The 10,454-nt window shown below is 37.9% G+C and overlaps 2 protein-coding genes across 2 annotated transcripts; one reads left to right on the top strand and one right to left on the bottom strand.

Annotated features, from left to right (window-relative positions):
* Nucleotides 1-2,113: 2,113 nt before the first annotated feature.
* mrpl15 (mitochondrial ribosomal protein L15) lies at nucleotides 2,114-5,303 on the bottom strand. Its single transcript, XM_061757780.1, has 4 exons — nucleotides 5,110-5,303; nucleotides 4,812-4,969; nucleotides 3,815-3,980; nucleotides 2,114-2,903 (listed from the first exon to the last, which is right to left on the bottom strand). Exons 1-4 carry the CDS (start codon nucleotides 5,212-5,214, stop codon nucleotides 2,442-2,444), a joined length of 891 nt encoding a protein of 296 aa, XP_061613764.1. The 5' UTR covers nucleotides 5,215-5,303; the 3' UTR covers nucleotides 2,114-2,441.
* Nucleotides 5,304-5,879: 576 nt separating this feature from the next.
* On the top strand, nucleotides 5,880-10,230 carry LOC133470002 (acyl-protein thioesterase 1-like). Its single transcript, XM_061757781.1, has 9 exons — nucleotides 5,880-6,157; nucleotides 6,312-6,343; nucleotides 7,220-7,285; nucleotides 7,406-7,453; nucleotides 7,531-7,601; nucleotides 7,675-7,748; nucleotides 7,852-7,953; nucleotides 8,952-9,128; nucleotides 9,410-10,230. The coding sequence occupies exons 1-9, from the start codon at nucleotides 6,002-6,004 to the stop codon at nucleotides 9,467-9,469; spliced, it is 786 nt and encodes a 261-aa protein (XP_061613765.1). The 5' UTR covers nucleotides 5,880-6,001; the 3' UTR covers nucleotides 9,470-10,230.
* The last annotated feature ends 224 nt before the right edge of the window (nucleotides 10,231-10,454 follow it).

Raw genomic sequence — 10,454 nt, 5'->3', positions numbered from 1 at the left:
ACAAATGTACTGTAATGGATTAAAAAAAAACATTAATTCAGTGATTCTTTTAGGTACCACTAGAGGGAGCCCACGTACCACTAATGGTACTAAAACCACACTTTGAGCACTTTTTTGTTTTTAAACATTTTTAGCTAGCTGTTAATGTAATGAAACTTACCAAAGTTTGGTTGGTTCGGTTTTATCATTTACAACTTCAGCTCTTTAAAATATCGTAATAATCCTCTGTGAAAAAAATTGATGTTACTGCATCTTAGTAGTTTCAGTCGTCTATGTTTTACCATTAAATCTATGTGTAGTATGTCTGTATGTATTATACTTCTCCCTGGTGGCCAAAGCGCACACAACAGAAGGAGCAGCACAGTGCCCGTTGAATTAATCATGATGCACAAACTGTTTATTTATTTGCCTTAGATTGATTGTTATTACCATGTTTTATACAGAACAATACTATAGAGTGATATATTTCTTTTGAAAAACATGTTAAATTATTTCCTTAAAAAAAATATTTTATACTAATGACAAGTGCTGTTAGTTAAGAACTGTACTGTGTACTGTGTAAAAATTACAGAGTAAGTTTGAAAGGGTGGTAAAATCAAAATCGAAGGCCTGAGGGTTGAATGGAGCAAAAAAAAAAAACCCAAAAGAGAGAGAAAAGAGTGTTTTGTGTGGCGCTCTGAGAATTGAACTCCAAAGGATCTGCAGCTTTGAAGATAAGCAAGCCCGTAAACAATGACTCTGCATTTTCTTTCCTGTGCTCTGATTTATTTTATGTCGTAAGGATGCAGGCCAGATTTTTCCTTGGCTGTATACGCCACTTAAGTGTCACATTTAACCACAAAATCCAATAGAACCCCCGCCCCAAATAAATAAATAAAAATAATGAATCTACTCTGTATAATTCCCTTATAAATCTAGAATCGGTTTCTCACTCGTATGGCTTTGTATAGGAACACAATGTGAACACACAAACATGTGCTTCCTTTGATAAAGAAGCATCAAATAGAGCACTTATTTACAGCCAGGCTGCCATTTAGACTAAATAAACCTGAGGCCCAAGTCACTCTCTGAACTTTTAAAGGCGCATAAAAAATAATATAAAAAAAAAAAAAAAAAAATCATACATGTAAACTGTAAATCACAACACTGCTTGGTACTTTTAAAGGTGTTTCGAGCTGAAGGCATTGGTTTTGGGGATATATGACCGTGTTATTGTTTGGAAAAAGGATAATAATCAGGCCTGCAGGGGGAGGATATGTCATTTAAAAAAAGAATTAGAAGTGTAAAATAAATAGAATAAAAATAGTAATATCACAAAAACACAGTAACAGCAATAGAAATAACACAAACTAATTAAATATATTAAAAGAATATATAACATTAAAAATCAAATAAAAATAAACCTTTTAAAATGATTTTTAAAAACATTTTTGGGTAGAAATATATTTTAAAAATACATGGTTTAAGTTTGCTTTAAAAAAAAAAATAAAAAATCCACGTGTACTACCTAATGTGTAATTTTCTTTATGTACTTTATAAAAGATTAAATTGATTTGAACATTTTGATTGAATTACCAATAGTTGATTGAAATATGAAAAAAAGCTAATTTTCTTAAAGGGGACTAATATATGTGTTTGTTTTTTTATAGACAAGCAAAAAAAAAAAAAAAAAATCAACATTAGGTAAGACAAAAGAAAAAGGTTTTTAGTAATGTTCTGAAAATACAGATGTTGAAATGACTTGCCGGTATGAACAAATTCCTGACAAATTAGTCATAGGAAAAAAAGCCTGATAACTTGGTAATACATAAAACAGTGTTGGGGTGGAAATGGCCTATCCCTGGTCTTTAACATTTTGATGGCATTTCAAGCCATAATCCAGAGCCGACGCATAAGGATGTATGTTTGCTTCTGATTGTATGCCACAGAAGAAGAAGAAAGTAAAGTGGAGGATGCAGGATACAGCTGCCATGATGTGACTAATTTCAAAGTTGTAAGTCACACACATCGCAGGCATCTGTTTCCTGTTTTCATTCTTTGGACTTGTCTTGATTTCCTGCTCACCTGCTCCACTCGGAACATTTTCCCTTAAAAGGAGACGCGTAGCCGCGTGCATATTTCAAGACGTTTAATAATGGCCACCATGTCTTAAAATCAAGTGTTCCCCATCAGCAAGGGAGGGAGTTCCCCCCCCCCCCAAGGGCCATCTGCATAATCCTAACACCAATTCAACAAAATTTCCATGTGAAGAAGCGGGAGCGTGTACACCACTAATGTAATTCTGACACTCCATGATAACCACTGGTTGAGTATGTTTGTTTTATTGGTGCCCTTATGTAGGTATGCATTTTTTTTTATTTTTTTTTAAATTGACAATTTATTTCAAATTATACTATAAATCCACTGCCAACCACAGTCTTAAATAATACAGAAAATGTCCACTAGGAGCTGTAGTACTTAAGTAGTTTCTCATCTGAGGTCTTAAGGATCTTCTTATCGGCCATATTGACGATCCAGCCCGGAGCGAGTCCGAAGAAGATCTGTCGGGTGTCCTTGCGGGCGGCGAGCATAGCGTACAGTCGGTCTTTTGAAATGTCTGGTAGCGTGTAGCCGTACTTTTGCGCCAGGGCAAGGCGCGCCCGCTGGATGTCGTCGGGGTGCGCCAGGTAGCCGCGGTTGTTAGGGTCCACGTAGTATGGCAGCAGGTCCTCGCCAGGCAGCACGCGCCTGGGGATGGGCTGGCCGCGCTGGAAGAACGGGACGGGTTTAATGAGGATGGCCAGGCTGATGGGGTCATAGAAGGCGCTGGTCACCGCGCCGCCGTTCCTCTCCACAGCGGCGATGGCTTTCTCAGATGCGCGCTGGACCTCGATGTTCACCTTGGCTGAGAACAAGTCAGCGCCCTGAAAACGCAAGAGCACGTGTGAGGCATTTCTGAGTGTGTGGCGACATCTGCTGGCAGACTCTGTAGTTGTACTAACAAAGCCCAAAACAAAATGTAGAAATTAGAAAAATGTTGCACTAACAAAAATAAAAGATAGAATTTAGGATAATGTCATTGAAATTAATATATAGTAATAATAATAATAATATTCTTTAAAAATAGATTTTCAGTAATCATAATTTTCTTTATACCAATAATAAAAATTCACATTTTTAAAAATGCTTAAAATCTTTAAAAAATGTTTTTCTATAATAATTTTATGTACATTAATAAAAGTAACGTTTATTTAAATTGTTTTTAAATTAAGATTTTTTTTGCCATCAATTTTCTTCATACAATTTTTTTTTTAAATCACATTTAACTCAAATGATTCTTCAAATTTTAACTTTTTTTTGCAGGATTCTTAATTTTCTACCAATAACAACAATAAATCAAAACTTGCATCAATTTTTAAAAATATATAATTATTATTCCCATTAATCATGATTTTCTTCATACCAATAATACATTTAATTTATTATAAACTGTAAATTCTTAAAAAATAATTGGATTTTTGTTTACATTAATCATAAATTTGTTCATAATTTTTTTAATTAAAATATTATTTTAAAGTAATTTATAGATTTTTACAATTAACCATGATTTCCTTTAAACCAGTAACAAAAAAATTCAATAATTTTTTATTTTTTTAACCAAAATAAAAAAAGTGTGTCGTTTCCCAAAAAACACTCCAAAATGACTTAGGCAATTATGCAACGTTGGTTCTTCCTCGGCGCAAGCTCCGCCCTGCCGGCAAGATTCACGCAAAGCCGCCAAGCAGTTATGGATCGTCTCACCTCCCTGGCAGTGGGAACAGGGAGCGGCACGTACCTCGTCCACCAGCTGCACGCCGTAGTCTCTTTTGAGTGGCTGCACGGTGACACCGCGGCCGTTGACCAGCTGCGTCAAGTCGATAGGCCGGTCGGGGTCCACGCGGCCCAAGTCGATCAAGTACTGCAGGCGTCGCAGGGACAGCGGCTGGTACTGAGGACGCCGGCTGAAGGAGGAGCGTGTCGATTAGCGGGTGAAAAGCAGACATGATGGCCAAAAGCCAGCAGGTTGTTTACCATAACGCACTGGCAGATTTCCTCTGATAGTGGAGTGTCTATTGAAGCACAAAAACAAGTCTCGGAGGGACTTTTACACTGGAACTAGGGACTTTTGGAAGGAACCTTTGCATATTTGATCGTGCAGGAAGGAATTCTTCCCAAATTGGAGTTGAACTACAACAGGTCGTTTGCAGAGGGCCTGGATTTTTTTTTCTTTGGTAAATTGAAAACTAATACCACCCCCAGAAAAAAATTAATACAATTCTGGGAGAAATCTTTAGTTTTTTTTTATGACCTGTATTCTTTTTATTTATTACTTTATTTTAACTTGTAAAATGTCACTTTAAAATACATTTATTATTTTGTTTTATTTAGTGTATACTATATATAACATTGTTTTACATTATGCATTTTTTTATACACATTTTAACTATCCTCATTTAATATTAATTTGTTATTCCTTTTAATCTAAAATATGAATTTAGTTTCTTTTTACTTAATTTTACAGTTTTTTTTACGATTTTGTTCAGAAAATATTAGTTCACCAAGAAATGTCCTTTCCAAAATGAATGGTAGTTTGAAATATTTGTAATTATTTTGTTAAATTTCATAAAGAAGCATTCTTTGGTCCCTTTCATAAGTCATTAAATGACTTTATAAAAACATTTTATGAATGGAATGTCATTACTTTCTTACAAAAGATATATAATAACTTACAAGATGCTGGGAGTATTGTAATTTTCTTTCTTAATTTCTGGGGGGAACAAAAAGTCCTGTACCTGTGGCCTTCATTGTAGCCGTATTTGGGGATGGCTAGATAGAAGGGCGTCTGTCCGCCTTCGAAACCGAGACGAGGCCGGTTGCCTCGCTGCCGCTCTCCTTTGTGTCCTCGGCCGCTGCGGTTGCCGCCGTGCTGGCCCCGGCCTCGACGTTTTTCCTAATGAAATGAAATTAAACAAAGACTCAGCCATTACAGTTCGTGGAACTATTAGCACGAGCTAACCCTGCTAGCCGAGTTTGCATTAGCCTCGCTAGCTAGCTAGCCGGCGTTTAGGGTGCGTCAAAATGGAACCTTACGAGCTTCCTGGCCCCGGGCTCGGGCCGCAGGTTGGCCAGGGATATGCGCGGCAGGTTCTGCAAGGCTACGAACGCTTTTCCACCAGTTTTGTAGGGGAAAGACATGATTGTGGCGGTCGACGGCTCGCTTCACATGTCCAACAAACTAGAGGAGCCAAGGACACCCAGGTCACGTCATCAGCATTTAAGGGGACCAATCACCGCTTTGCTATTCTTTGTTGCTCTTCGTAGGAGCCAATTACAAAACAGAAAAGAAGGGACTTCCGAAGGGATTCGACCTGAACAACATGAATATTGTAATACATAAATAAAATTAAATGAATTGAAGCTTCACTTCAGAGGTATAATCTTACAAAATACGTTAAATTCTTTATAAAACAAAAATACAAAGCGTTACATCGTCTAACGTCACCTTTATTAACAAACCAATCACAGGCCTTGATATTTGTGTTTTCTTCGGCAAACCAATCGTAAAGAGAAGAAGGCCGGATTCAGAATTGCGTCTACCCGGGTACGTGTTAAAATAAATTCATTAAATTTGAATACAAAAAAACATTCCCAGCCTTAAAAAAAGAAAAAACACTCTAACAATACATTTTAATTACGTTGAATTCTTAAAATAGTTGTCAAAACGTTGCATCACCTAACTTTGCCTTTACTCTTCGGCGGAGCGTTAAAACGTTAAAAAAAGAGTGGCGTTGCAGACAACCAATTGCCGCCTTGATTTTGTAGGTCATTCTTATACAGGGCCAATCATAAAGCGGAGAAGGCGGGACTTCCTGTGCCGCCTCTGGCTGCAGAGTAGTGTAGTGTTGTTTCCCCTTCCCACCCTCCGAGCACAAACAAAACTTCCCCAAAGGAGACCACCCCCCGCCCCCACACCATTCCGTTTATGCCTTTTGTGCTTCCAACACTTTTGACATTTCTACTCGATCATTCGCTTAGTAGCGACTTCTTCACGGGTACCTGCCGTTGTTGTATGTGCGGTAATAACATGTCGGCGCCTCTACCTGCCATCGTGCCTGCTGCCCGCAAAGCCACCGCGGCGGTGAGTCGTTAATCCCCGCTTGCAATCTTCCACCACCAGCTCACTGTGGTTGGTTTAATTAGCCTTAGCATCGTCATGCATGTCTGTTTGCAGCATAAACGCATGTCAAATATGCATTAGCATATAGCTAACTGATGCTTTAAACCCTTTGCAGGTCATCTTTCTGCACGGCCTCGGTGACACAGGGTAGGTCACGTTATTTTTACATACCGTATATTATAATGTATGTAGACTGTATATTTATTTGTCTGTTCTGCAAAGTACAGTACAGAAATGTGTGTACCGTATATTTTTGTTTAATAGTTTTATCTGTACATCTGAAAATTGTACTGCACACTATATTTTATGTATTTAATTGTTTTATGTTTTATGTAAAGAGTGTAATGTGTATTATATTTTAAATGTTATTTTTAGGCTTTAAATGATCGGGAATTTTGGGACCGATCAGCAAGTTTAAAAAAACGATAACCGATCACTGATCCGATCACATGATTGAGGAATGTGTCTATTTAAATGACCTGTTCATTTACTGTATATACTTGTGTACCTAATTGCTCAAAAAATTATATTTACAATAAATAGTGTATCTTTGTTCGTCTATTTATGCCAGTGCGGCATAGTGACAGACAGAACAATTGAATGGTCTTCTATTAGATGGCAGGAAGTAAATACAGTAATTAATGTATCCACTTTTTGTGACATGGTCAGATCGTGGATTCTAAATCAGTCAGGTCAAACCAACATTACAATGCGACAGAAATGAGGGGTGCTAATTTACTGTAATCAAATGACTTCACCCACACCGAAACTTTAGAGCATGATTCGGCATGTTTACGTCCAACCATTCGTGCTAGTTCAATGTACAATACAGTAATATTGACAATTTGTTTTACACGTTTTTATTTTCATAAAGCTCTAATTTATTTATTTAATTCAATATTTTTGGGATATATTGTCCTAATTTGATGTACCCTGCATCGGTGTATTGTACATAAAGTTCACTGTGTATTAATATTGTAACTATATAACTGTAAATGCATTTTCTGGCATGTTTTTCAACAGGCACGGCTGGGCAGAAGCGTTCGGTGGGATCAGGATGCCTCACGTCAAGTACATTTGTCCACATGCGTATGTAATTCATATACAAATTTGCATATATCTTAACATTAAAATCTGTTGGTCTTCTTCCCCTGTTTGACATGAAATAGTGGGGGCGGTATTGTTTTGAATGCTTTCTAAATTTTACAGCCCTACCATGCCTGTCACCTTAAATATGCGAATGTCCATGCCTTCTTGGTAAGTACATGCACATAAATGTATATTCCATCCACATTTGCATATACTGGGAGTCACATTTCTGCGTTTGGGTTCAGGTTCGACATTTACGGCTTGAGTCCGGAAGCGGAAGAAGACTCGGCCGGCATCAAGAGAGCGTCAGACAACAGTGCGTGCGTTCCTTCAAAAATGATGCCATTGTGTCGGTTTCAGTGAGTGACGGACGTTTGTTTGGTCATCAGTTAAAGCCATGATAGAGCAGGAAGTGAAGAACGGCATTCCCTCCCATCGAATCATCCTGGGTGGATTCTCGCAGGTGAGTTTTTTTTTGTATTGTTTTTTTGGAGGGGAGGTTATTATATTTTAAATGCTCACGAGGGGGGGGGGCCTGACATGTTTGGCGTTATTTCACACCTCAGGGCGGCGCTTTGTCGCTGTACACGGCTCTGACCGCCCAGCAGAGGCTGGCCGGGGTGGTCGCCCTCAGCTGCTGGCTTCCCCTGCGCAACGCCTTCCCCCAGGTACGAACGTCCCACCTCCAGTTTGTCAACTTGCACAGCAACCCTCATGACGAGAAGCGCCACAGAAAATAGATGGATGGTTATTCATTAGCATTTTCTGTATTTCTATTTTATTGTTGAATTGATTAATTAAGCCTCCTTGGTCCTATGAAAGGTGTTTTAAAAAAATACAATTATTATTTGTCACAAGTTACTATTTAAAAATTCTTTATTGCATGAGAATTTTGTCATTACGTTACCTAAAGTAATTTTTTATTTAATTAATTCAGCATTCTTTGATCCCTTTAAAGGGGTTTTAAAAAAATATTATTAATCATAAGTTACTATTTAATCACAATTTTTTTTCTTACATGAGAGTTTTGTCATTAGATGTCTTAATTTAATTTGTAATTCACATTTTTCTTGTTTTGTTTGAGTCATTCACTTATTTTCTAAAATTGAATAAGTTTATATCATATATTAGCTATTGTCACTCGTTAACTGGGAAATAGTTGTATATATTTATATTTATGTTTAATCATTTTATTATTGCTAATATTATTATTTAGTTTTATTTTTGTCACTCAGAAATGTTTTCGTGAATATGTTTTTTCTGCAATGATTTTCTTTATTATTATTTTTTTAAATATATCTTAAATGTCTTAATTACAACCTCCATGTTGTTCCCTCTCCTATAGGAAGTAATTGAAATGATCTGTTCCAGGGTTAAACCGTGGCCCTCCAAAACCTTTAGTACCCATACAAGACAAGGTTTAAATGGCAGACATGCAAGTGTAAAAATAAATAGACTGCATTTAAGCGTTAAAATAGACAAAACGGCACATCTTGGGTTTGTGATGACGCTGGACAAAAGTATCAGGACACCACTTAATTGACATGAATGGAAATCTTCTCATTTCATGTCTTCTTAACACCCATTTTCGCTGCAAAAAAAGCCAAAGAAAAAGCATGTCTTGTCATTCTAGTGACGCTGCTTAATGCTGACAAATCTCTCGTAGGCGTCGGCGGGCGGCGCCCACAAGGACGTGCCCGTGCTGCAGTGCCACGGCGACGCCGACCCGCTGGTGCCCTTCTCCTTCGGCAGTCGCACGGCCGATAAGCTGAAGAGCCTCCTGGACCCCGACAACGTCACCTTCAAGGCCTACCCGGGCCTTCCGCACAGCGCCTGTCCAGAGGTCCGCTAGACCAGCCGTGCAACAACGGAAAAAAAAAATTAACTGCTATTGACGGCTTTAGACGTCACATATCCATGTTAACTGGGAAGGCTGGCAGTGAATGAGTTTTAAATAGGCCTGTGAATATTCATATAACCACATTAATCTGGTTATTATTACACCAGACTGCAAAATATTTTATCATGTAATTATTGTACCGGACAGACTGATATTTCACTTTTCATCTCAATATTAGGGCACTGGCGCAGCCCCTTAAAAAGATATTTGTCTCATCTGTGCAGGAGATGGTGGACATCAAGCGTTTCATCGAGAAGCAGCTGCCCGCCATCAGCGATGAATGAACCCCTCGGCAACTTTGACCCTGAGGACACTTGACAAAAACAAACACGCCTCTAAAGCTGCACCCCCCCATTGTTTTCTTCTTTTTTTTTTTAAGAGGTGCGCAGGACTGCTGCGCGTTACGCTCCTTCCGGGTGAAGCACATCCCGTCCTGTCCTGTGCCGTCCTGTCACGGAGCGGCGTTACGGTAGCGTGACGTTAGTCGCTTGTGATACTAAGAAGCCATTTCCTGTACCGGAGTAACTAGGGATGTACTTAAAATGCACAATAAATGGCCTATTAAGTGTTTTTTCTTTTCTTTTCTTTTCTTAGGAATTCACGTATTGCTAAAAATGACTTTGTAGCTGATTATCCATTTATTAGACAGTGTCATTGCATAGCCGCTAAATGGGTTGTTTAGTGTCATTTCAAGATGACAAATTGTCTTATTTTGGAATTAAAAGCCTCCTATTATGTTGTGGGTCAAAATGACCCATTTTCCGTGAAACAGCAATTTTAACGTGCATTTTTATGAAAAACAGGTCTATAAATATGGATTGAAATCAGGAGTAAAAGAGTTAATGGAATTGTTTATTGAGATTTTGTTCGTTTCTGACAGTTCTGGATGATCAAACACACCCTGGGTCAAATTGACCCATTGTACAGTTAAACACTGTTCACTTTTTAATTGATTTTTAATGAACAAGTCAATATGGAATAAATAATAACTAAGTATTGATTGAAATGTGGTGAGTAATGGAGTTAATAAAATTGTTTATTGGTATTTTCTTTCTTGATTGATTATAGTGTGTGTGTGTTTTAGATCATTAAACATGCCGCGGGCCAGATTGACACAGGAACATTGTTGCTGTTCCTCAGCAACAAACGTGGGTGAAAAATCTGAAAATTTGATTTACATACCAATAAAGGGTTAGGGTTTCAAGGTAGGGTTTAAAAACAGGGTTAAGTTTTCAAGGTAGGGTTTAAAAACGGTTGGGGTTTAAAAAG

This window comes from Phyllopteryx taeniolatus, chromosome 20 (assembly GCF_024500385.1).
Source record: "Phyllopteryx taeniolatus isolate TA_2022b chromosome 20, UOR_Ptae_1.2, whole genome shotgun sequence".
NCBI classification, from domain to species: Eukaryota; Metazoa; Chordata; class Actinopteri; order Syngnathiformes; family Syngnathidae; genus Phyllopteryx; species Phyllopteryx taeniolatus.
The sequence above is the reverse complement of the archived record's forward strand: the minus strand, read 5'-3'. Positions and strand labels throughout refer to the sequence as shown.

Excerpts from the sequence above, each read along its gene's own strand:
- mrpl15 (XM_061757780.1), bottom strand. The coding sequence starts at position 5,214 with ATGTCTTTCCCCTACAAAACTGGTGGAAAAGCGTTCGTAGCCTTGCAG. Across the intron at positions 4,970-5,109 it reads AGCCCGGGGCCAGGAAGCTC|GAAAAACGTCGAGGCCGGGG; the intron begins GTAAGGTTCCAT and ends TCATTTCATTAG. Across the intron at positions 3,981-4,811 it reads GGCTACAATGAAGGCCACAG|CCGGCGTCCTCAGTACCAGC; the intron begins GTACAGGACTTT and ends CTCCTCCTTCAG.
- LOC133470002 (XM_061757781.1), top strand. The coding sequence starts at position 6,002 with ATGCCTTTTGTGCTTCCAACACTTTTGACATTTCTACTCGATCATTCG. Across the intron at positions 7,454-7,530 it reads CGAATGTCCATGCCTTCTTG|GTTCGACATTTACGGCTTGA; the intron begins GTAAGTACATGC and ends GTTTGGGTTCAG. Across the intron at positions 9,129-9,409 it reads CGCACAGCGCCTGTCCAGAG|GAGATGGTGGACATCAAGCG; the intron begins GTCCGCTAGACC and ends TCATCTGTGCAG.